The sequence below is a fragment of the Echiichthys vipera genome (genome assembly GCF_963691815.1).
Source record: "Echiichthys vipera genome assembly, chromosome: 6".
NCBI lineage: Eukaryota > Metazoa > Chordata > Actinopteri > Perciformes > Trachinidae > Echiichthys > Echiichthys vipera.
The window spans coordinates 26,069,388-26,096,569 of NC_139831.1; the positions used below are offsets into that span (position 1 = coordinate 26,069,388).

The 27,182-nt window shown below is 41.0% G+C and overlaps 2 protein-coding genes across 3 annotated transcripts in view; both read left to right on the top strand.

Annotated features, from left to right (window-relative positions):
• The window catches only part of polr1a (RNA polymerase I subunit A), a 31,756-nt gene extending 21,113 nt beyond the window's left edge, over positions 1-10,643 (top strand). Inside the window, exons 28-37 of one of the 2 annotated variants that reach the window (XM_083914689.1) lie at positions 1,964-2,131; positions 2,414-2,549; positions 3,227-3,381; positions 3,478-3,607; positions 3,720-3,827; positions 5,729-5,992; positions 8,212-8,412; positions 9,191-9,308; positions 9,428-9,592; positions 10,241-10,643. In XM_083914689.1, coding sequence (XP_083770815.1) covers positions 1,964-2,131; positions 2,414-2,549; positions 3,227-3,381; positions 3,478-3,607; positions 3,720-3,827; positions 5,729-5,992; positions 8,212-8,412; positions 9,191-9,308; positions 9,428-9,592; positions 10,241-10,341 — 1,546 coding nt within the window. In that variant the 3' untranslated portion in view covers positions 10,342-10,643. The remainder of the gene's footprint in view (positions 1-1,963; positions 2,132-2,413; positions 2,550-3,226; positions 3,382-3,477; positions 3,608-3,719; positions 3,828-5,728; positions 5,993-8,211; positions 8,413-9,190; positions 9,309-9,427; positions 9,593-10,240) is intronic. The other variant, XM_083914690.1, reaches the window with a different exon arrangement.
• A 383-nt stretch (positions 10,644-11,026) lies between these two features.
• On the top strand, positions 11,027-25,738 carry st3gal5 (ST3 beta-galactoside alpha-2,3-sialyltransferase 5). The gene is made up of 8 exons (XM_083915655.1): positions 11,027-11,089; positions 12,439-12,555; positions 16,047-16,167; positions 17,597-17,806; positions 19,725-19,861; positions 20,843-21,029; positions 22,884-23,042; positions 23,763-25,738. The coding sequence occupies exons 2-8, from the start codon at positions 12,524-12,526 to the stop codon at positions 24,018-24,020; spliced, it is 1,104 nt and encodes a 367-aa protein (XP_083771781.1). The 5' UTR covers positions 11,027-11,089; positions 12,439-12,523; the 3' UTR covers positions 24,021-25,738.
• Positions 25,739-27,182: the final 1,444 nt, after the last annotated feature.

Here is a 27,182-nt window from a genome sequence, read left to right on the forward strand (position 1 = left end):
TTTGTGTACCGTTGCACACCTAGAATTAACAAGCCAAATATCACATTACCACAATAACATGGTCAGTGAGGCAAACCTGCCCGTAGTGGCACAGGCACACACTCAGACGGACTGGCAGCTGATCATTCAATGTAGTTACAGTTATTAGGTTTGAAACACATTTAAAGGTGGATATTTGAGTGATTTAAACAACTGACTGTGCAGAGTACACTACTCTAAACTACACAGCCCTAAGTTATAGGAAGGGTTTCTCATCATAAACACATAATATAGGACAATGCAGGTGCACATTATTGAACACATTGATTATGAAATGAACCGAAAACTACATTATTACTTTTACCGCTTCTCCCTGTTTTGTCTTTTTGTCAGTATAAACCCAATTATAATAATAAACCCAGTGGGCCTCATTTATTAAACTTGTGTGGAAACGGGTGTAGATCTGAGCGCATAATTGGTTGTAGGAAATGACCCACGTGTGATTTATGAAACATTCGTATCGGACCAATCTCAGCGTACGAATAAGCGGGCCTTGATAAATGCGGCGGCTGAGTTTGATCGTCATTAACATGTTACGCCCTTAAATATTTCTGGTTCGGAGGCCTCGCCCACTGAGGTCAAACACGGAGAGGAAGGACGCTGGTTAGAAAAGAAACTTTTCCTACGTACAGATCGTTATCCTGACATCCGAGATGGAGCAAAATAAAGATGTCCTTTTTTGTCAGTCTTAAGAGTGGAATAAAAGGGGCCCATAAAAACGCTGTATGCAAAATAATAACGGAGGGAGTCAAACTGAAGCAGCGCTCCACTGTGACCCGAGTGCGCCTGTGCGCACTGTTGGACATGTGTGCCTATTTAGCAACCCTGCCGTGAAATGCACCCCCTCGCATTATAGGTGATATTCAAAAGATCCATTTAATTCATTTTGTAATTATGGCTGCTGTTTATTTCCACAGAACATACAAAAAGGTGTTGTTTTGTGTTCGCTATTATCCAAGTTTGTGATTTTAAACTCTTTTAAATAGTTTAAAGACTGTAAGTAACCAGTGTTCTGACCGTTGTGGGTTACCTCCATGTATGTATACCTGTATATAAACTACTCCTATAGGTGGAAACAACAGCCTTCTGATCCAGAATATCACCTATAATGCGAGAGGTGCATTTCACGGCAGGGGTGCTGAATACGGCACACCTCCGGCGCTACCGGTGGGTCATTAGGTATTCCGTAAGAGGATACCTTTGTCATAGAAGAACCATACCAAGATGTTAATCATCTGATACCTTGTTTGATTTAATGCAATTTATCGAGGGTAGCCACGAACCGGGGAGATGACTTTGGCTCTGCAGTGCTTCTTGCTGCAGTGCGTCTTGCTGCAGCAGCGCGCCAACATATTCATTCATTAATTCAATGTCGGGGTCGTGGGGGGCTGGAGCCGAGCTGTTTCGATATTTAAAAGAATTGCTTGTGTGCGCCCCCCGGCCACCTGACCACCACATTTAAAAGCGACAGCTTGGCATCACACATCACCTGTACATTTATCGAGTGGGAGTTTTGGTGATTGATGAATGCGGAATCATTCATGGATGGTGCCTTCAGACGCACATCAGTACAATAAATCGCTCCAACCACAATTTTTATATTTTTTCAATTCGTTTTAAGAATCCGTTTTGATCTGTTCTTAATATGTGACTGCTTATGCTTAATGACAGCTGAGGTTTGTTAATTATTTTCAGCCAGATTTTGCTGTGCTGCACCGCAAATACACAGGCTGAAATGTGCGTACAAGACCTCAGACCAGACGTGAGATTTGATCGTAGCTCCCGCTCACGTCCAAATTGATAAATGCCGACGTTTGCAAGGAAATGGTCGTGCGCACGTTTTTCTGCTGTACGTTCGTTTGATAAATGAGGCCCAATGTCTCTGCTTGTGTGTGTGTGTGTGTGTGTGTGTGTGTGTGTTCAGCCTCCGGCAGCTGTTGCACTATAAGTGGCAGCGTTCACTGTGTGATCCGGGCGAGGCCGTGGGTCTGCTGGCAGCTCAGTCCATAGGCGAGCCCTCCACCCAGATGACCCTCAACACCTTCCACTTTGCCGGCAGAGGAGAGATGAACGTCACTTTGGGAATCCCTCGGTAATATGGCCTCTACGCCTAACTCATTCTTCACCTTTTCTGTGCATATGGCCACATTACCCAGAACATACAAAGCTCTTTGAACAGGCAGAAACACGAGAGTCACACAGAACAGCTGTAGACTGCTGCGTCTGTCTTTGCTTCCAGAGAATAGAAAAAAAGAGCGTCTTTTCTACTCTTCTTCTTAGCTTGGTCCACTTACTTGTCCTGACTTCACCCATGCAATTCTCCACCTTACTTTTCCTCTCTGTCTCACTCTGTCCACACACGCCTGTCTAACAGACTGAGGGAGATCCTGATGGTGGCCAGCTCCAACATTAAAACTCCCATGATGAGCGTTCCAGTGCTGAACACCAAGAAAGCCTTGAAGAAGGCCAAGATGCTCCGTAAGAAACTCACCAGAGTCTGTCTGTCTGAGGTAAGGACCGGCTTCTCTCGTTTTTTCTCTTTTTACTTTCCATCTTCTCTTATCTGTTTCGCTTGACTTCCCTTTTCTTTTAGTGTAGATTAGTTTTATTATGACTGTTCTTCCTGTTTCTTTTCTTTAAATTTCTCTGAGGAAATTTTCCAAAAGGGTGATAAGCTTGGGTGGTGTTACACCAGACATTTTACAAGAAAAGATGTTTGTTGATGATGCTCAGTATTTAAAGAGCGCTTACTTTGATCTCTGGCCTCTTTGGTCGAGCGAGACAGATGTTACCTCTAGATGCCGCCACCGTCAAAGTTCACAGATTGCCTCATTAACCTCCGCAAGGTTATTACCATTGGATTTAAATCTCAAATATCACCAAATATGCAAGTTTACTTTTTGCTTTGACAGCAAATCCTCCGCCTTCAACTCTCCTTACTCTCATCACGAGACAAGTATTGAAAACAATTATTATTTCTATTAAAAGGAGCAAAACAACAGCTGGGGTGGTGGGCATCTGTGTAAAAAAGTGTATGCCCGAACATGGTTTAACACCTTGACAGCTTCATGTTTGCATATCTGTGTGGCTATGTTCCGTTTTGTTTGGAGATGTCCTTACCTTTGTTGCTGAAAGTGTGTGGAATCCAAAAGTCTTACCACAACTGTGTGTGCGTGTGCGCGCGCAGGTGCTGCAGAAGGTGGATGTGGTAGAGACATTGCGGACCGAACATCACCAAAAGCTGCGGACATTCAAAGTCACTTTCAACTTCCTGCCGCATGACCGTTACTGTGACGACAAGCTGCTGTCACCTCAACAGATCCTCCACTACATGGAAACCAGGTGTGCGTGTGTGCCTGAGGGCTGTTGGATTCTCCAGTCAGTAATTACCTGATATTAATCCTCTTTTATTGTTTTACACCTCGTTTGTCCTCCCAGGTTTTTCCGTCTCCTCCTCGAAGCCATCAAGAAACGAAGTGCCAAGCTGGCTTCCATTGCCGTGGAAACGAGGAAGGCAACCCTCAGAGATAAAGACAATAATGGCGAGGGGGCAGCTGACACAGCAGGGGTCTGTTTGAAATTGTGCTTTTTTTTTTTTTAAATGAGTGTTCATCTCAACTTCCCTTCCTTGAATGCCAAAATAAAACGGAAGCGCCTTTTGTCATGTTGACATTCTTCAGTTAGATGACGTGGAAGGGGAAGAGGAGCGAGAGATTGTTGATGACCAGGGGAATGAAGGAGACGCTGATGCTTCAGACGCCAAGCGAAAAGACAAACAGGAAGAGGAGGTATGAAGATGGATGAAATACTTGATATTGAATACTAATATCATTTCAGTGTGTGGTGTGGAGTCCAAAATGTCTCTCCTGTACTTTCAGCTAGTTAACATGTCTTTAGACTTCTCTGGACACGTTGGTCTGATCCACGTTAAAGAAAGTTGTGAAAGCATTAGAACAGACCAGGTACAACAGGTAAACGCTCCTTAAGCAACAATTCAGACAGCAGCAGTCTATCCTGGGGGGAATACCTACGCAGCAAGTATGAGAGCTACAAATATTTTTTTACCTCCCGGATTAAAGTCATAGTCATGTTGGTGTAGTTAGCTGCTGATATAACTCTTAGATCCCATCATTGTATCCCATTTAACAACACTAAGAGTCCACAGCCCATGCTACTGGCTCTGTGAGGCTATACTTAAGGGGCCTTCACATGATAAGCGTTCTGCACTGGGCTCAGCGCGAGGTTGGGGGGCAGTGACCCAGTTAACGGCTAAATCGATGTTCGCATTAAAACAACCGTTAGCTCATAATCTGCCTATTCACAAACCTGGTGAGACTTCTTTACATTTTCTTCCAACATCGTGATACGAGTTTGGGAAACTCGAAAACACAATACGTTTTTCCTCCCTCTTTCTTACAGGCTTGATGTTGCTCTCTGGTTGCCTAGGAAACGTAAATGTCACACTCGAAGCTTCTATCTCATTGGTTGCGCGTTCGAAAGGTCAGCGGACACTAGGTCAACATTCAACTGATTTGCACATAGAGGCAAATCTGAGCGGTGCATGCCGCTACCATGGCGCTGCCGCCCCTTCCGTAGGAAATTAATGGAACGGCCGGCGCAAAACGTTTTTACCGTGTATCATGTGTAGGGGCCTTTAGACACAGTGGCGCTTTGAGCCAACTGCGTGCTAACGTGCTTAGATAGAAAATGCTAACATGCTGCTGTTTAGCAGATTAATGGTTCTTTCAACGAGGAAACGCTGGTGTATCTAACCAGGAAGTCTTTTATCAAATGCCTTTTTTTATTCTTTTACAAAATGTAATTTCAAATATTGCACACTGATTATCATACACATACTATCATACAAAAAATTTGAGGGGCCAGTAACCTTAAACTAAGGGCGTGATCACACTGTCCTTTTGGCCGCGGCCAAAACCGGTTTTTCAGCTAAAGTCTAGTACCTTTAAGCCATGTGAGTGCACCCGCTCCGCGCTCAACTGCAGCCAGCGGACCGTCCACGGCCCGCTTGAAAGAGGTGGGCTTTAGCGGAGCCGTTTGCACATGTACGAGCACGAGCGTGCGCACGTGTACGAGCACGAGCACGAGCACGAGCACGAGCCCTACGGCAGTAGCGTTATGTCCGCCTGTTCGGACATGTAAATAGAAGGACGGACCATGCGCGGACATTTAACAACAACAACAATGGTGGTGAAAGATTCACGTTGGTGTGGTGCGGAGGTGGAGTGTTTACTGCAGATTTGGTCGGATGAAAATATTCAAAAACAGTCGACAAGACGCACAAAAACTCTGAGGTCTGTGGAAAGATTTGTAAACAAAGCCACACACACGCGATCAATGCGTGTGACGTGTTACGGCGTGATGGCGTATGGACAGCAAGAAGCATTGGCCGAGGCCCTGGCAGTGTGAGTACAAACGGGGCTGGGGCGCGGGGGAGAGGGAGGGGGGACAAGTACCCTAAAGCCCGGGTCGTGGTCCGGGAGGACAGTGTGATCACGCCCTAAGGTTAATAACCGATTGCCAGTTGATTTAATTGACATAACATACAATAAAATAATAAATTCATAAATTCAACAGCTTTGAACAAGTTATATGACCAGTCCAGTGCCATTGCAGTTCCTGTCATTATATTATTATATTTTCTGTTCCAATCGTCTGTTTTCCCCTGCAGGTGGATTATGACAGTGAGGACGAGGACAAAGGTGACGACGTCGAGGACAAAGAATATCAGGGGGAGGAAGAGGGGGAAGTAGAGGAGAACACGCTGGAGGAGCCCGAGCCAGAGCCTGCAGGAGTGACCGTGGAGAGGAAGAAGAAACGACCAAATAGAGACACAGGAGACAGCTCTGTAGCGATGAGGGTTAACTCTGTTCTGGAGTCCAACTCTGCCATAGAGAGATACTGCTACGATGAACAGCATGAGCTCTGGTGTGAGGTGAGGTTCTTTCGTGTTGCACAAGCAGACTCAGAAAACATTCAGGAACTTCTCTTGGACTTCCAAGATTTGTTTGTGTAACCACATCCTCATAAGGGCCGGGAATCAACAACCTGTTCCTATTTGGAACCGGCTCCAAATGTTCTGGTCCATCGGAACTGTACACGTCTACATGTTACCAATTCCTCTAAGGATTCCCGGCGTTCCCGCGTCACGTCTTGCATAGTGTGAGGGTTATGGTTTTCATTGTTAGAGACACCCCTCCAATGGCAGCCCTAGCTCTCAACCTAACAAACCTGTTTAGCCAATCAGAAGCAGAGTGGGGCGGAACATGGCTGCACGAAGAGAAGACATTTTAAGCACACGGCTGAAGTGTTGGAGGGCGGTGGACCATACTGTCAGTGGCCTGATCTTCAGGGGCCTGTAGCCAGATTAGAAATGTTCTGTGGAAACAAAAAAATGATGAGATGCGTCACGTCTTTCTCTCGCTTCGTCCACACTAAAGACAACGAGAGCCGGCTGCAGTCACACCGTGCCGTCTCACTCGGAGGCAAAGCCCCCCCCTTGTGGCGAAAATCGGGATAATATGCCAAACATTGTTACAGGGAAATACTTCAAATTCAAATTAGACCACATACACAAAATTACATCACATAGTGTTACCAAACATTGCTGGGCATCACATTATCATTAGTTATCATAAGCCTGTTAAAGCCACAATAAACAATGAAGATTTTTGTACTTTTACTTTTACTTAAGTACAGTAAATAAAAGTTAAACTTTTTACAATAAGTACAGTTCAAGTATTGCTTTGAAGTACTTTATAAAAGACTGCTATACAGATAGGACAGGACTTGGCCATGTTTTAAGACATGAGCTAACCCCCATCTCTCCCCTGCACACCAGGGACGTATCACATTTATCTGGAATTGATTAGCAGACTTGACATTTCTTATCAGTTCCCATCCCTAATCCTCATATAGCCTGTTCCTCATATAGTCTGTTCCTTATATAGCCTGTTCCTCATATAGCCTATCGTTAAAAGACTATGTAAACGCATAAAAACGTGCTTCTAATTACAAAAGAGCTTTTTTTAAAGCCATTTCATCAAGGCTCAAAAACATGTTTATTTAGCCCCATCACTGAGCTCTAGCACAATATAACCATCCCCTATGGCTGTCCTCTCCACAGTCCCGAGACACAACTGTAATGTAACCAATGTAAGCGTGGCTTGTTACATTATTACAATCCTATAATCTTTCCTATGATATGAGCCCAGGATCCGTCATTACAGAAACTTCCTGAGTCTGAAATCCTATTGTTTAGGATGATATCGAACTTAAAGTGAAATTCCTGCGTAAAATCATCCCAGGGTCTTTTTTTCGGCAAATACGCTCATCAAATAAACCATAGAGACAATTTTTTGGCAAGACAAGGAGCACTTAAGTATATTGACTGACAGGCTGTTCAAACTACTGGAAAAAAAGGATTTAATCAAAGTCAAATGGAATCGTGGCTTTGAAGTGTGGATCACCTTTATGATAGTAGATGCCAATGTGCTGGTTTCAAAACATACACATTAGCTCATAGCTGCCCAAGCCTTCAAAGACACATTTTAAAGTCTCCATAAACAGATTGTGCATATGAATGCACGCTCTGTAGGAGACAGGACAAGATTTGGACAGCAGGAGCAGTCAGTATTGACCAATCACGTTTGAGTCCATGTGGGAAGCAAAGCGTTGAAATACATTGGCCAAAATGCTATCTCGGAACCCATCAGCTGTCGTCTTGACAACAATTTAGCTTTCCATTAGCTTTGTGTTATTATTTATATGCTTTCATTGGCAGATATCAACGTCTCAAGGCTTTGTCCCACGGCCCTTGTGACCTTTGTAAATAACTATCTGCAATGTATACACTCTGAGGACTCATCTGCCCTTTGACTTGTTTTATGATATTATGAAGGGTTCAGGTGTTTTCAAAGTATTTACACTTAAGACTTTGTCCCAGAGGGGAAATTTTTTTCCACTTTACTGTACAGTTTATGGGCAGCACGCCAACAGTCAATAATAATAATAATAATAATAATAATAATGGGAGGAGATGGGGGAGGGGGGGGGGGGCAACATAGAGTCCTTTAAAAAAAAATGTTTGCGATGACTAACTTCCTCATGAGGTTATTGTTATTCATCCACCTTGTTGTCTTCCCCTGTTCACAGGTTGACCTGGTTCTACCGGTCAGCAAGGTGCACTTTGATCTGACTTCAGTCCTGTCAATACTGGCCCAGAACGCCGTCATCATGGAGACCAAAGGCTTGACACGCTGCCTGCTGAGCGAAACCACAACAAAGACGGGAGAGAAAGAGACGGTTCTCAACACAGAAGGCATCAACATGCACGAGTTGTTCAAGTACAGTGATGTACGTAGGCAGTTTGGACTGTAATCTTTACACATTAGACTACACTGAAGGGTCAAGGACAGATGGCCCACTGCAGTATAAAGAAGAAGTATACCATGTATATTTAAAAAATGGTGCAACAGCAAAATCCGCACACATGACAAAGCTCGTCATAGTGTCATTTTGGGCTCTCACTGTGCAGCACTGGCATCTGATTTAACTTGGCACCATTTTCTCTGAAGCACTTTAATGGACAACAGATGGATTGATGGGATGTGGGGGTTAATTTTCAGTGGACCAGTGGCATTTTTTCAAGCCTTTATTGTTTAGGACAGACAGGAAATGGGGTGAGAGAGCGAGGGGGAGACATGCAGCAAAGGGCCACAGGTCGGAGTCGAACCCGCAGCTGCTGCCTCAAGGACCTTCGGCCTCTTTACATGGGGCTACTGCTCCAACCACTGTGCCACCAGCCGCCCTGACTTTGTCCTTTTTGTCTTTTATATGTCTGTCCTTTAAAACTAGCCTGTAAAGGACATTTCACAGAAACACATCACATAACCTGATCAACATAGTCTGATTTGATAAAAGTGGGTTGTTGTTTGCAGTTGGACATATCCAATTCAGCTCTGACTGTTTGAAAGAAACGTCGAATGTCTTGGGACTGTTGGTCATGGATTACACCACTGTTTAATCAAAGAGCTCTTGCTTTGGTTTAATTGATCAAGAAATATTCTCTTACATGAGATTGCACGTTGTTTGGTGATGATCCCAACATTGACACTTTATTTTTTTTCTCCAGATCTTGGACATCAAGAGACTGTATTCCAATGAGGTCCATGCCATGGCTAAGACATATGGGATTGAAGTGGCTCTAAAGGTTATAGAGAAGGAGATCAAAGATGTGTTTGCTGTCTATGGTACATACACAGTCTCTGTCACACAAACACACAAAATGAAAACCTTAGATAACCACCACACAGCTGTCAGTCACTCAGGTTTGGTGTGTGTTTGTTTGTTTTTCTCTGTGCGTCTGCAGGTATCGAGGTGGACCCCAGACATCTGTCACTGGTAGCAGATTACATGTGTTTCGAAGGTGTATATAAGCCACTAAACCGCCACGCCATCCGCTCCAACTCCTCCCCTCTGCAACAGATGACCTTCGAGACCAGCTACAAATTCCTCAAACAGGCTACCATGCTGGGTGAGGATCGGATGATAATAATAATAATAATGCAAAGGAAAAACAATCTTTCTGCACAAATTGATTTTTTTTCTTCCTTTGTGACTTGACTGAGGAGACCTAATAATATTCAGCAGATAAGAAATCAGCTGTGTGTAAATATTGGAGAAGGTAGCTATTGTTAAAGGCTAGTGGCTTTGGGAGTATAAGCAGATGTGTTCTACAGTCAGTTATTGCATCAGAGGATTTTTTTTAAATATATGATTTACCTTTGATGCTTAAAGGGACAAAATTGAGCCTGCAGGAAGTCAACGGCTCGTAACTGGATAGGGGAGCCGTTGTCTTATATTCAGCTAAAACGTGGCACAGCTCAGGAGATGACAGGTGTGCTTCGTACTCTCTGGAGAATGTCGTAGGTGTTCATTGTGATTGTAATGTGCATGTAGAGACACGTTAATTTCCTACGGTGGAGACGGAGTTCGTAATGGAAACTGAGCTCTCCACTCTCTGAGATTCAGTGGGGGAAAGTCAAGTTAAAATATAATTCAAGGCAATAGTAGCTGTAGTTTCTGTTAACCATTATTTATTCAGTGGGTTGATGACAGTGCTTCAGTGAAGTTCACTTATCTTTGTTTGTTTGTGCTCACGGCTGTTTGTCCGGTTTTTCAGGTTCACGCGATCAGCTGGTGTCACCCTCGGCCTGTCTGGTGGTAGGGAAGGTAGTCAAAGGTGGAACTGGACTGTTTGAACTCAAGCAACCTCTGCAGTAACCGAGGACACTTCACATCCACTGATATGATCGCAGAGCTGGAGTGGATTAACTTTCACTTCACTTTCTCAGTTCCTACTCAGTTTGGTGGATGAATTTTCTTGCACATGTTTTTTTTTATATATATATATATATATATATATATATTTGTCTTTTGAATAAAGTTGTTCCTGAATTAATTAATTTGAAAATTAATGTACCAATCAATTGTGAAACAGCTAAAGCTCTCTCTCTCTCTCTCAGAGATATAAAATAAATAAAAATAAATGAAATCACTGAGCAGTCACTGTATAAAACTATAAAAGGATGATTATCTGGTAAGTGGTCTTGCTTTGCCACTATACTACAAGCAACCATTTTCTCTCGTATTTTATAATACAATTTTTAAAATGTGTATAAATGTGTTCTCTTTTTTTGTATGACATTGTTTGACTTGTTTTTTTGTTTTCTTCTCAAAATGATATACGTCTTTGCGTTTCATTGTCCCTTAATGTAGACTTTCAGTGGACACTGGTATAATCAGGGTATAGTGACGTACGGGTGGTTGATGGCGGGGGGCTTTTATTGCGGAAGAGCGGAAATGATGATGGGGGCGTTCCGGTCTCGTGCCAAAAAGTGGTCGAGCAGCTGATTGGCTCGCCGTCCGAAAGGAGACTGACGCTGGGACGAACAACCACGGGATAAATATAAATAGCTGATCATTCTGTCAGAAAGGTTCGTCATGCCTAAGCACTGGAGTCTTTACAAGGGTGAGTAAATACACCAAGACAGAGAAATGTAGTTTAGAGGATATAACTGACTACAAAGCGGCGTGTTGCGGTTGCCGTAGCATACCGTTTGGTGCGCATAGCAATAAAACCGTCTAACGGTTAACGTACTCGAAGTGCCACTGCAACGGACCAACCAAGGAATAAAACGAGTAACCATAGAGACGTGGGCTGCATTTTGGCTGTTCGAACGTTACCGTGGACACGCTGTTGGGTGCAGCCAGCCCTGGTGCGTGACGTGCTTTCATATTCACAAAGGCTGTGTTATTAAAAAAATATGTCTCTTCATCAAAGTACAAACATGGCAGATATGCAGTAATGTTAACGGGTATTTTATTCTCTGTTGACGCCACGCTGTGAGGGACGGTAGCGAGCGTGTACATGTCGCGAGGCTCGACTGTAGCGTCAACGTTTGTTACTTAACGTTAATTAGTTTACCTATAAAACTTTAACTTAAGCTAAGCTAACTTAAGTTAGTTCAGTGGACCACCTTTATGCACAAGCTGCTTAACGGGTAACACATTCCGTACTTGCCGACATGTTTTAATAATTACGTAACAAGCTTAGTACTTTTGAACGTATAGAGATGGAGAGGTTGTCTATATATTTACGTTAATTACGTTACGTTAGCGACCCGACCCCGGATAAGCGGATGAAGATGAGATGAGATGAGACAATAGGGACATATAGCCTACGTTAACTCAAGTAATGTTACTGTGACGTTCCTTACGGCCTTGTTTAACTTAGGTACCTTTACTGTCCTTGGGTATTTTTTATTTTTCATTCTGCCTATTTCTATAGCCATACTCATGCAGCCTCAAAAAAAGAGGAGCTTTTCCCTTCTACACCTGAAAAACGGAACTAATATTTTAAATAAATACGTAAAAAATTGTTAGGCAACACTAAAATTAACCGTTCTGCACAATGTGTACTTACTTTTGATACTTTAGTATATTTAACTATCTAATTGTGTAGCCTCAACTTTCTCAGAGTCTTTGAATAATAATTTAAGTGATGTATTCAATTATCTTTTTTCTCAGTTGTCCATCATGATGATGTGCAGGCATTAGCTAGGAAAAAACAGCATTCAATTAAAGTAAAGTATTTTACAGCACAGAACAATCCACAGTAATTCCCGTTTTTGTGTCCACCTTCAGAAATTGCACTGTTGTTTCAAAACTGCCAATATGACCTTAAACAGCGGTTGCATGCTATCACTGAGCTTTACAGTATCAACAATATAACTTATTCATAGAGGTGTAGGTATCCCATAATGCATTGTTCACTAAAGTATCTAATTGATTTTTATCTGACTATCCCTTTGTTTCCAGGACCAAATCCCTGAGAGCCCGGGGGCATCAGGCTTCATCGCAGACACCAGAGAAGTTCCCAGATTCCACAGTGAACGAGAACAACATGAGGCTTCTCAAACGCTGGGCAGCACACAGGTGATGTTCAACACAGCACAATGACTCCTACTGTTGCCTGTGAACCGTGGGGATTCCATAGATACGGCCAACTTACTCTCCGCTGTTCTTCACAGCCGGTTTACTTTGTGATCGCTGCAGGTGGCTCTCCACATTTACGTGCTGGCTCTGCCGACAGAAAGGCAGGAAGAATGAGGGCAGGAGCCATTAGCACAAACTAAAAAGCATTGACGTTTTTAATGCTCTTCATTTTTCTCTAAACTAAAAATCTGTATTCAAAATGCAACCCCTTTCTTTAAGATGATTTATTTAGGGCAATTTTTTTGGCTTTTATTAGATAGGACAGACAGGAAATGGGGTGGGAGAGAGAGGGGGAGACATGCAGCAATGGGCAGCAGGTTGGACTCAAACTAGTGGCGGCTGCCTCGAGGACCTCGAGGGCTTCTCCAACCACTATTCCAACAAGCCGCCCGGCAACCCGTTTCTTCATCAGGGTGGAGTGTACAAAGAAGTGTTGTGAAACAGTGCTTGTCTCTTTCCAGTCTAAACCTTTGTGCTGATTTATTTTTATGATAACCTACTTGTTTTCTCTTTTCTATGCCATGTTGCAGTGTGAAAGAATATGAAATTGCTAGGGATGGGCACGAGTAGTTAATTTCAAGATTGAGGGATCTCAGCAATTCCTAGAAAGCCAATCGAGTATTCATTTTTCTTTATCTATTTTTAGAACGCAACGCATCTTACTGCAGGAATAATGCACTGCAATACAGCCTACCCAACACCTTATGCTTATTCTCAATTAAAACAGTCACAGTTACCCTTCAAGGATTTATTTTTTCATAACCACAACTTCAAAACATTGTTTCCTTACAAAAACCTCATTAAATTCACGTTCACATTCTGTTAATGATCAGTACTGCTGTGGAGCAGAGGTGTTTCTCTGGCGCAGAGGTGGCAGGTATCAGGAGGTTCTGTTTTGCCAGAATGCTCAGTTTTTTGGTGCCTGTTGGACTTCCACCAGTCCAGTGGGTTTTTCTGAGGACGAATGCATGGCTCACTGCAACAAGCCTCTAGCTTATTGACATCCATATTTTTGAACTAGTCCTCCCTAAAGAGGGTGTCCAGTGCCTCTGTGCTTGCGACATTGCGGCCCTGAGCATCACTGTTTTCCCCCTCCATTTCGTCTGGGGCATGCACAGTAACCCTGTCATGTAGGTCAGACAACTTCTCTCGGATGGTGAGGCGAAGAGCTGGTTCCAAAAATCGAAGGTGTTTTTGTCTCGGGTCAAGCGCAGAAGCAAGAGATGCTGCGCACACACCCAAAAACGAGGACTACTCATTGGAGTAGATATTCACCAAGGATGTCTCTGTACATTGCTGCATTCAAGATTTGAACCAAACCCATTTCACTTTGTCATAATGGGATATTGTTTGTAGAATTTTGAGGAAAACAATCAATTATATCCATTTTGGAAAAAGGCTGTAACATAACAAAATGTGGAAAAAGTGAAGCACTCTGAATACTTTCCGGATGCACTGTATGTATCATTGGACTGTGATTAGTGTACAAGGTGATAGGTAGAGTTCCAGCACAAGCCACAGCTGGAAATAATGCGATGGCCCATTTCAGTCAAAAACCCTCTCGCCTCAAAACACTCTACAGCCTTAAATAATTTATACAGTGGGGCTGTGCTGCACTATGCTGCTCCGGGCTTACCCAGGAAACATGCTGACGGCATTAGCAGGTGCATCTTACAAACCACAGACCTATATCACTAACATTATTGTTGCAAACTATTCTCTGCATGAAAACATGTGATCAGTAATGAAAATGTGTAGCAACAAGCTTTGTGAAACAAGATGTGAAAGGAGAAATGCCTGCGTCAGTGAGTTACGTTCAGACAGAATAATGCCAACAATACACACGCTGGTGCACTGAATGTCCTCCACATCCTTGTTACGTCAGTCTCAGAGACCATGAGAATGTTATATTTGAACCAATACTATATTTTAAAAGTAGTAGTAGTCAGGTTGGTAACGAGGCAGCTATACTGTAGATCAACTTTATGATAAAAATGTTACATGAAATACCTCCCTGTCAGAAAGGGCTGTCTGACAGGGAGGTAAAGTAAAAAGTAAAAATCTTTTTAAGAAAGAGTACACTCGATGGACTGTAGGTAATACACTGTGGATAAGTACCTCATACAACCCTACGTCAAAATAGCTGAAGGATCTTTTTGAAATGAGAAAGGATTGTGACTGGTGTGTGGTACAATAAGCTGATTGTAAAGCAAAGGAAGAAGTCCATGTCCTGCCTCCATTAGTAAACCTGAAGCCTTTATTCCCGTAGGGTACTTTTTTTTCCTTTTTTTTTACCCTCCCCTGTTTTAGTGGAATGCACACTTGCTTTTTCTGGTCTTTAGGTCTCCATCGCTATTCACATACACATTATTTATTCATGTGCACTTGTCTTTGTGTCTCTTCCTAACCACACAGTCATTTAACTTTCTTTCATTACGTAGTTTGACAGTCAGTCATAACAGAAGAACATAAACAATTAGTCTTTTTTTGGGGGGGCTTAATTGCGCTGTTATTGGATCGGTCCAAAGGCCTCGCTGATACTAGTACTGGAAGAACCCTATAAAATGTAGTTGTTTTGTTTTTTTTGTTTTTTTTTACTGTGGGACCTCCACAACAACCCAGATTGCCAAGTTAAAACTGTGTCTCACGCATTGATTCCAGATGTTCTGATGCATATTTAGGGTCACTGACCTGCTGTAAATCAAAAAGAATGACATTATTTTGCAGCATTCAGTGGTACGTAATTGTGGTCAAAATGTAGCTAAGTTACCATCTCCTGCATTTGTGAAATATCCCAGTTTCCACTACTTTGTGTGTAGATTATGTTACTTTATGCTCCTCTGTAATGGCTGAAGTCACAAATACAAAGTTCAACCAGTGAACAAGACTTGAACAGTTACTGATATCACTCGGCCCATCGTCTCTACAGAATGCAATCAGCGACTGTTGAGAATTAAGCTCTGAGAATGCTCTCCACTCCCAGGCATGTAGTTAGACTGGTCGACACAGTGAGGCCCCCCCCCCACACACACACACAAACACACACACACACATTTGCATATAGATATAACGTGGACTCTGCTGTGAACTTTGCCACATTTGCACTTGGTATCATTCTACGTAATTGCCCATTTGCACCTTGCTTAACATGTACATATTTGTTTTTTTGTTTTTTATTCTGTTATGTTCACTTATTTATCTTTCTATTCTCAGTTATTCTTTTCTCTTGTCATTGTTGCAATGTCTGCTCTATCTACCTTACCTTTAATGAACCCCTGTGGATGGTGATGTTATCATTTACTTCAGTTTGTCAGAGTCATTCTCTCAATCTTTGTCCCTCCCTCCCCTCATCTTGCTGTGTGTGTGTGTGCATGCGTGCGTGTGCGTGCGTGTGCGTGTGTGTGTGTGTGTGTGTGTGTGTGTGTGTGCAGGCGTGTGTTGGTAATTGGGGTGCTTTTAGGTTTGCTGTGTTTGGGGATGATCTCTCTACCACTGATTGAGAAAGAGACAAGCAAACCTCTAGACTGGCACGTCAACCATGCACATAAAAAGGTGAGAGTAATTCAAGGTAGAGCAGAGTGTGTAACCACATTTACTGAAAGTTATTAGCATTCAGAAGTGAACGTCAAGTTGACTGTGGCTGTGTTGACTAATTTATGACTGGTGTGTTAACCTTATCAGGGTATTTTTTAATGTAATCTAGGACAGTCCTCACTCCACATATGGTGGCATAATCGCAGATCTGTTTGAACAAATATTCTCCAGTCTAACTCTGCTAAAAATACAGAATCCATCAGCATGTTAGTGTTTCGTTCACTACCGAGTCACTTTGTATTCAATAGGCTGCCCACAACATTATCTTCACTTCACCTGTTTTAGCAGTTCAGATAAAAGACACAGCCCACTGTCCTGCTATTACAGAAGGGAACTAACCACAGAAAGTTGGCTTGTTCATGGACTCGCTGCAGTGTGCTTCTGCAGGAGGACTATAGGGAAAACACTGGACTGGATATTCTGCGTTGTTTTAGCATGAATTAATAAAAAGGTTTTGGACTGACGGGGGTCATTGTTTCTGACATTGCCTCCACCCTCAGCTGTATGATTTGTTTTGTGCTAATTAGCAACTTTTAGCATACTAACAGAACAAAGATGGTGAGCCTGTAAGCATTATTCTTGCAACATTATTCTGCCCTCCGTATGTTCTTATTTTTGCTCTGTTCTCGGCATCAACCTCTATAAAATTTAGCAACCAGGTGCCATACCAAGTCCCAATTACAAGTCCCAGAGTAGGCTATTGAAATAGTGGCCACAGCACTGAAAAAAAGCAATTACAGCAAGGGTGAAACACCAAACAGGCAGAACTCATTCCAAAACATGTGAAACAAGTTCTGCAGTAAAACAGCTACTGCAGTTGTATATTCAATTCAAAAAACTTTATTTGTCCCCGGTGGTCAATTCAGGGCACACAGAGCGGCAAATAATGACAGTGCAACTATTCAAAAACATTTTAGCCTATCAGTAAGAATAAAGTGTAAAAGAAGAATAAGTGTCAGGATGTTAGTGTGTTAGTACAGGTTAGAATAAGTGTCAGGATGTTAGTGTGTTAGTACAGGTTAGAATAAGTGTCAGGATGTTAGTGTGTTAGTACAGGTTAGAATAAGTGTCAGGATGTTAGTGTGTTAGTACAGGTTAGAATAAGTGTCAGGATGTTAGTGTGTTAGTACAGGTTAGAATAAGTGTCAGGATGTTAGTGTGTTAGTACAGGTTAGAATAAGTGTCAGGATGTTAGTGTGTTAGTACAGGTTAGAATAAGTGTCAGGATGTTAGTGTGTTAGTACAGGTTAGAATAAGTGTCAGGATGTTAGTGTGTTAGTACAGGTTAGAATCCAGTCACAGAGTTGGATACGAAGAACAGCAGAGAGGAATGTGTCTAGATGTTAGTACTGCCCTGGGGCTAACAGTGTATTTCTTTAACCTGCAGCAGGTGCATGTGCATGTGCACAGAGTTCTGGAGAGTGAGTGTCGTCCCGGTAACATCAGGCTTCGCTTGTTAGCTCGACTTCCTGCTTCCAGTCACATGACCCAGCCGTTTCTGTGGAAGGACATGCCGTTCCCTGATGGCCTCTTCCTGTATCCTCCACCATTTGGCTTCAGGGGTCTTCAGGGCAAAGTAGAGGACCTGCTGAAGCAGGTGAATGCATCTTGCGTCTCTCTTTCCTTCTATTATTTCTATTTAATCATGTCTGCATTTGATCAGTTATAAAGTTTTTTTTGTTGAAGTGCCTTCGTTATTTAATCAAACATGCTAGTACAGCAGAGGGAATAGCCAAAGCGGATATTCGATCAAATTCTGAACAAAAAAAAACAGTATTTCAGAGTAAATCAAGAAATTATACTTTGATTTTGATCTCCACTGTTATATCAGATATACTGTATGTATATCAGCATCAAGCTTTTTTGAGTCTGACTCAGGTAACTTCACCTGTCCTTGATGGCTTGCCACACAATATACTATATATAAAAACAATAAGGGAAGGTGTTGTTTATAGTGAAAACTCAACTAATAATACTTTGACTGAGTAGGGAAAGATCGTTACTCGATTCACAAACTACGTCACCTCCCTGTCGCCATGTGCGCCCTTTGTAGCCCCTGATATCACAAAACCAACTAAACATGAAACTTAAGTACTGAATCAATTATCTAAAAAGGTGATAAGAATGCTTCTTCAAGCGCCATCATGCTCAAAAAAATGTGTAAACTACATATGACGGAATATCTACATGTGTTTTACAGAGGGTAGTATTTGGACAGGATTAGTTTTATCTGAGGTTTTTTTTCCGGACTGTTTAAGAAAAGGAAAAAAATGCAGTCATTTTTACTGACATTCTGCGGAATAATGACTGACATGCCGCATTCATACCGGACTCTAACCCCTAGTAAAAATGGCCTTACCCCACGTAAAACTAATCTGAATAGGGCTATAGACAAGTAGTGAGAAAGGGGATGACACACAGCAAAGGTCGGATTTGAACCCATGCCGGACCGAACCTAAGTATATGGGGCGCACACTCTAACACCCTTTTTGACCCAGTGGCAGCTTTTGGGGTTCAGTTAACAAAATCTATTGATAGATTGATAAGTGAATTTCTGGCCCCTGCAATAAGGGGAAATTGCAGCAGGAAGCCGACATAACAACCAAGGTAGCCTCACTTACTCACACTAACACAGGTTGACATTGATCAGGAATTAAATCATCCATTTAAAGCCATTAGTTATCCAAGACAAAGTGTTCAAACTAGGAATTCAGTTATGTCTTTCATTAAGATGATTTGTCACGCTGCAACAACCTCTTAATACAGCCTTCTTTCACATGAAAAGGATTATTAAAAAAAAAAAACTGCTTTAAAAGCTTTTTCCACCCTTCATTATTTAGTCAGCAAATAACTGATGCAACACAGCAGATAAACGTAGGCCACAGCCATCACTGAAAGTTATTGTGTTTGCTGATAGGCTGGTGGTTGTCAACAGGGCGAATGTCCGTCGATACCCCTGTTAAGTTGATAATTTGTGCATCTCTGATACACATCATTATTTATTTGCTGTTTCCCTCGCGCTTTGTCACATTTTGTTTTTATCAGTACAACAGCTTTTCCATGTCAGTGATAAAATGTTTTATGACTGTGGCAATGTGTCCTTGCTCAATGCAAATGCACTGCATCAAGCAGCCGTCGGTCTGCCCAAATGGAGCTTGTCACTTTTGGTTAAGGCTGCATTCACTTGTACTCGGAAATCGTGAATTTCCAACTTCTTACAAGTAAAAGTGCAATGAAAGGGAATGCTCAAGTCTGAATTCTGACTCCCCTCTTATGTGTCTGGGACATGAGCTCACCTGCAGTTCCATCTTAACGCCAAATCAGCTAGAAACAATTACATCTCAATTCTTTCGGATTACAACTTAATAAATAATAATAAAATCCACAACTCATTTCTACTTTGAGAATTAAAACAAAACAATAGTATATACTGTAGTGTATATAGTATATCTTTATGCACCTGTAAGTACAGGACGTTTAACCTAATGATTCTATCTGTGAATTTTCCTCTAAAGCTGCCTGACTCTGACTCTGCGCTTCAGCCTGAAAGCACATCAGATAAATGTCAGCGCTGTGTGGTCATGGGAAATGGAGGCATTCTCAGAGGCCTGGAGCTGGGCCCCCTGATCGACCGCTTTGACACCATCATCAGGTTGGAAACACAACAGATGATATGACTATATTAATCCAAGTTTGAGTCTGACTTGTGCCACATGGAAAATATTATCATCACAGAAGCCTCCCACTCATAAAGCCAGAAGCCTCCATGATTTACATTCAAAACAAGGACTCTGTGTTTCCCCCAGAGCAGTGTTGTTTATTATATAAACACATGATCTCCCCTTAGTGTTCATATGCACATATATTTACTGATGAAACAAGCATCACTGCAGTAGCAGATTCACAAACACAGCTACATGGATATTTATCAAATTATTTCAAATGGGAATTTGAAACAATAAATTGGTATTAAATGGAAATAACAAATATGATCATATGTGCTGCAAGAGAGAGGAGCCATAGGACTTAACATGGGGCATGATCTCATTAAAGAGGTTACAGAAGTCATATAATTGGGAGTTAAAATACAAAGATGACTCATTACAGTTGTGAGTGAACTGCATACGGTCATGGGTTGGTCTACGGTAGCAGAGCGTGAGAGAAAACCTAGGAGACAAGCAGTTATTGGTACAAGATAAACATCAGGTTAACATAAGTATAAGAGATACAAAATCATTATGTGCGACCAAAAATAAAAACTGAAATGGGAAGACTTTCATTTTCCGAACTGTTAAATTATGGAATTTAATGCAATAACTCAACCAAGAATAACCACTGCAGTTGGATTGTTGATTGTAAGAGTTTAGATCTTAACATTATTGTATTGCATTGTCAGTAAGTTGGGTAATATTGGTGCCGTGAGCACATGTAGATGAATATGTGTGTATATGTGTAATACATGTGCCAATGTATGTAGATTGTATGTATGTGTGTGTCACTGATTATGTGTTGATTTGTTTATGTATTTGTGTATGCTCATGTTTTTAATGTGGACCCTTGGATCATTCGCCAGTGAGCTAAAATTCATCCAAATTAAAAATAAAAAAATGCTGTGTGTGTCTCCTGCCTTTAGGTTAAACAGCGGTCCTCTGGGAGAGTTCAGTGTTGACGTGGGAAATCGAACCAGCATCAGGATGAGTTACCCAGAGGGCACGCCACTCCACTGGATGGACACGGACCCTCACACTCTGTTTGTAGCTGTGGTGTATAAAGGTGTAGACGTCAGCTGGATCTCTGCTATGATCAACAAGCTCTCTGTGGTGAGTTGGGTGTGTGTCTGTGTGTTGTACTGATTTAATAAAACTTTCAGGGTTCCCACTTGTCCTGGAAAAAAGTTGATCGATTTTCAACTCATGGGGAAAAAAGTAAAAAACAAAAGTCAAATGAGAGAGAGCTCAGAGCTCCCTAAAATGAATAACATGATCATCTGAAAGGGCTAAATTGTTCAGGATCATATTAAAGTTCACATGGTGGTTTTGTAGAGTAGAGTATTTTGAACAGGCTGCTCTCTGTTATGTTGTGGAAACGCTGTGAACACACCACAAAACTCACGTCACACGGTAGCACGTGTAAATTGGATTACATTACAACCTAAAGCACCAGTGTGGAGGATTTTTGGGATCAAAATGATGTTTTTTAGTATTGTATAATCACCTGAAACTTTGCTGAAGAATCGCTGTGTTTTTGTAAACCTATAACACATACATGGAATTTAAAGGAGCTACTGAATTCATGTAAAGATTAACTGGAAAGAGCAAACATGGAAAGATCTATAAATTCAGCACATAGTGGAAAACAAAGACCATTAACCCTTTGAACTCTGCAATAGAAATGGTCCACCAGTGCCTACATTGCTGCTTTTGCATATTGTGATGTAATTTCTTCAAGTATCTTCAAATACTTCATATCCCTAAAATCTGTACAACCTAAACTGAAAGGTAAATTAAGTAATTCAACCATAATAAGTAATAAGTAGTTAATAAGTATTTAAATTGTGCCAGAAATGAAAAGAAAATACAAAAGTGTGACATGTTTATCAAAGTGGACTGAATAAACACAAAAATAAAGCTCCAAAAGATATTTAAATGCGAAGATAAAGAAAATACTTCTTAATACTCCATAAGTTATTTGAACTATAAACATTTATTAGTTTTTAAGATATGATCGTTTTTATGAGCAGAGTGTAAAGGTGTTTTGATGAAGAAAACTTGCACTATCAATGATCCTTCCAGATGATGAATAAAGAAATACTTACTTGAATATATAGTTTAATAACAACAGATCTGATCAGAGAAGCTTCGGCACGTCAGTACATGATCGCAGACGCCAGCAAGCTTAAAGTGTAGACTCACACATCACCTAATATAATATACAGCAACCATTTCAACGACCAGTGTCCTGTTATCAGTCATGGCGCCAGAACAATAAAACAACCCTGAGCACACCCTGTTGGAGAAGATGGTTCACCTTCTCGTCTGGCATACGAAGACTCCTTACGTCTGAGCATACGTTCTTCTCACACAAAAGCGTACGACAAGATGACCCGAAAGGCTGAAACCTTAGCTTTCTGCTGCAAAAAGAATAAATGCTCGAGATATTATGGTTTTTATTTTCGATCATTTTAAACAGGATCATGTAAACAACCACCACTTGTGCTTGGTTTTAAAGGGTTAAATCACATATATGCATGTAGCTCAAAATATAAACCGTTTCGAAGAGTAATATATTAAACAAACAACTGCCAAAATATGGGCATACTCCTGGCCACTGCATAAACCTCAAAGCTCAAACAATAACTTTTTTTTAAAGATGCATGCAAAGGGCTACAGGTCAGAGGTGAACCCGGGGGCCGCTGCCGCGAGGACCTTCAGCCTCTTTACATGGGGCGACGGCTCTAACCACTGTACCACTGGCTGCCCCTCAAACAATAACTTTGCAAAGTAAACTGATCGTAGATGTCATAGATGCCGTAGATGTAGATTACTCGTCATATGTAAAAGCGGTGACATTACTCTTCTCTGAATGGCTCGCCGTGCTGAGTAGCTACAGGAACTGTATTTTATCTTGATGATGTGTCTTGAGACACAATGAATCATCTGTGCTTTGTGTTGCAGCCTCTGTGGGACTGGTTCTTCTTCTGGCAGAAGGTTCCAGATCAAATCCCTCTCAAGCCCCACAGGTTCAGGCTTCTGAACCCACACATCATCAGAGAGACTGCAATGGACTTACTGAAATACCCTCCACCCAGACTACGCCTGTGGGGAAGCGACCAGGTATTAGACTTTTCCCATACTCTGGATTATATCTGTGTCTGTCTGTTGTAATAGCCAGCTTAAACTTTTACAGCGGCCCTGGTAGATAGTTCACACTTACATCTGTTTAAATGCAGGAAACTTATTTGGCACCAATAAAATGTCATGTCCTACATTACCATTGTCCTCCTGCTGTTGCTGCTCATGTTGCTCACCTACTTATTATTAAGTATGCGTTTAAACTTTTCGACTGCCTTTAGTATATGTTATTATTGTTTTTATTTCAATTTTTAAATAATTTATATTAGATTGCATTAACCAAAGACATCAAGTCTTACTTCTCATCATCATTTAACAGTGTATCAGGTTTCTATTATAGAAACATATGAAAGTTGATGTTGTGTTTGTTCATGTGTCTCAGCCACAGTCTATGGTCTCAGCAGACATATACCCTTCTCTACCTTCCACTGTGGTAAACAGGAGCTTGCCATCATACAGTATGTAGCTGTTCCCACAGCTGTCTGTGTTTGTTGGTTTTGGATGCTACAATAATGAGTCAGCAGTCCAACCAGCGTACCCGTTTGTAATTTAATCTCCAATCAGGAACAGCATCTTCCCTGCTTCACAGGATCCATATTCATATTAAATGCTTTATGTCGGCAAAGGTGAGAAAAAAAATGATGACAACAATGTTTTTCACCTTAATAACAGTTTGGGGTCTTTGCTTTTTTTTTCCTGCAGAATGTGCCCACCATAGGGGTCTCTGCACTGAATTTAGCCAGTCTGCTGTGTGACGAGGTCAGCCTGGCAGGCTTTGGCTACAACCTCTCCCAGCAGGGGGCACCGCTGCACTACTATGACAACCTGAGCATGACCGCCATGCTGAAGCAGCCTTCTCACAATGTGGACAGAGAGACTGAACTCCTAAGAAGCCTCGTCAAAGAGGGAGCCATCACTGATCTGACGGGGGGGATCCACTGCTCCTTCTGCCCCAGCTGACCTCCAGACTTTTCGCTATAAGTATTTCCCCCTTTTTTGTTGTGAAGGGCACGATACATTCTGGACATAAACACAGAAAGGCAATGTCAAGATCAAAGGACACGCGTGTGGGAAGCGAGGAAAAAAAGGAAAAAAAACAAGTGAGAGGAAAACACAAAGACAAGAATAAATGTAGTCTAATACATGTTATACTCGTCACAAAGTGCTTCTTGAAGAACAAGGGACAACTATCAGTGCCTACTGGGCTTTACACATCTTTAAGTATAAACTGTAAATAAGTTATTCTGTTCGAAGACATGGCCATTCATTCACCTAACCCATTGACTTTTAAACTAATCAATGAACAGCTTATGTGCCGATACACTCACACAAATATGAAAATATGCACGATTTTACTGAATTAGAATATTTGATGATCCGCATTTCTGACATATATTTCTCCGGACATTCAATGTATTACACTTGTATTACACCAACAAGTATTGGCCCCAAACAGAAGCTTGCGTTGATTGTATTATCAATTTAGAAATGAGGACTGCTTCGATTTCAGCGATATTTATACAATATTTTCCTAAAGGTTCTCCGTAATGTTCTCCGAGTGCTTGAATGAAAATGGTTCTATCAAAAGATCCTTAGTTAGTAATCTGACGAGACTAAACTGAACCAAACCTCTTCTTCCACTGGTTATAAAGACATGTTGTCCACCTTTAAACCGAACGACACAATGCATTTTGTAAAGTTTGCAAGTAAAATATATGATTTTATTTATGTTGAACAGCGGAACCAATATCTGTATGTCAGGTTACAGAGGAATGTGCCTAAAAAGTGGATTGATCTGCATCAGTCTAAGATGTTTTCAAGGGCGTTAACAGAAGCACATGAAAATGTATTTCTTCAGTTTCATTTTTATGTTTTAACTGTGTTAAAACAAAAAGCAAGAAAGATGGAAGTTCTATTACCTACAGAATATTCTGACATGCTATAATATTTATCAGAGTATACATCTGTAAATTAGCTGCCCACCTGGAGCACTTACCCGGGACGTGCCTGTTCAGATGAGTAGACCGATTGTATGACCCAAGGGAGTGCAGTATGCAGTGTTCTTGAGAACCATTCATCCGATCAAACGCACAGATACACACCGATTCCTTGCTTTAAAGTTGGATAACTTTAAAATGACTTTGTCAGTTCTCTCTGTGGTGTCTATGGTAGCATTACTTACTCCGTTAAGAGCTCTGATTTTTATCTTTTACAACTGAAATTTGTTTATTCTGCAGTCAAATGAAATGTGTTATTTATGAATCATGTGCTTGTTTTTATTATTAATTATTACTACTATTATAATTATACTTATTTTTAATTCATCATCTTCATGTCGTTGATATTTCCACTGCACACACACTTGTTGTTCTTCATGTATTTTTGCCTCATTTTTTGAGCTAAAGTTGTTGGCTGCTACAGTGTATTGTTTTCCTGTGAACCTCATGTAGAGGGAGATATCTCATGCTTGTGTTTTTATTCAAACGTTGAATGAGATTTTCACAGATTACTTTATAAACATGTAATCTTGTTTTAAAACAACCATTTGACCAACATGACATGAATGCACCTACCTGCAGTGGGATTCAGTTTTTATGTCCTCATTTATTGCACTGTTGTTGGACCTTGTTATTATTAAAATGCACATATGGTGTAAATGATTACATTATTACACAGTTTTTCTATGTGAATGATTATTCATTGACTACTTCAGCATTGTGTTTCTTATGACATCATTTTTTTTTCTACTGTCAACAATTAAGATCTAAAGATTGAAATCTTCCCATGTGTCCACCAATGTGGACACATCAAATGTGGACACTTTTCATCCAGCAGATGTAGCTCTAAACCTTTACACTGAATAAGCACAGTGTACATTTAACAAGTTTAGAAAAAGCTAATTATTACTTTATTACATGCAGAAGTGAAATGTGCTACCAGGGATCCAGGCACTTTAGAAGAGTGCACATGGCCACGGACCCTCCTAGATAGATATCACTACTTTCAGTGGTGGAAAATAAGTAGATTTACTCAAGTCCTATATTAAAGTTCAAATTTGAGGAACTTGTGCTTGACTATTTCTATTTTCTGCTACTTGATACTTCCACCTCAATACTTCTCAGAGGGAAATATTGTGCTTTTTATGCCACTACATGTATGTGACCGCTTTAATTTACTATTTAATCTACTGGTAGCCCTTACTACAAGGTTGAGTGATTGAACTTTCTCTAAATTATAATATTTATAAAAAATAAAGCCTTTTGGTCATCAAGGGGAGGTTCACAAGATACCCAGCAGTGTGTAAAGGTGTATATACAAAATAGTATATACAAATACATTTTACCAAATTTACCAGCTGTGAGATGTGATGAATACATTATTGCGTCAGTCATTATAATCCAATTATGTAATTGTAGCCTATATTGTTCTGAAATGGGCTATGCTGCATAAAGAGGACTTTTGCTACCTTAAGTTTATTTTGATGCTAATAATTTTGTCTTTCAGTGTTCGACCGGATGAAGATGGATCTACACCTTTCACCACGGTGTAGAATCTCCTATTTATATTATTTTATTTATAGATTTATTTGTTATTATTTGAGAGAAACATCCCGGGAGGCCACTCTATCGGGCTATCGCCTATTGTGCCCTACGCTGGACTGGATTTATTATGACCGGAAATCAGACACTTTGGCCTTCAGAATTATGTGTTAAAATCGTTACAGCATGAAAATACAACCTGGGAAGACTACATTTCGGTATACTTCAAAGTATGCTCAATGATATTCTTGCACTTACAGTCTTTGCTCATTTAGCTCTTTCATAGTTTACTCATAAGAAAGTTGTGTAAAGAGAACGGATTTTATTCTGAAAGGTGTGTCCGGAAGTTGTCTTTTTTAACACTCTACAAGCGTGCGCGTGGTCCGGAGGACAAGAAGCCGGGGAGATCTGCTGCAAACAGGTGGGGAGTCCATCGGAGAAACTACATAGTGTTTATTAATATTGAACCATATAATATTTTGTTTAGTAGTTGTTATAACACATGCGTAACAAAAATATATTCATACAGTGGTTTTGAAACGCTCGAAGTCCATTCATAGTTCTGTCAGTTTAACGGTATCGT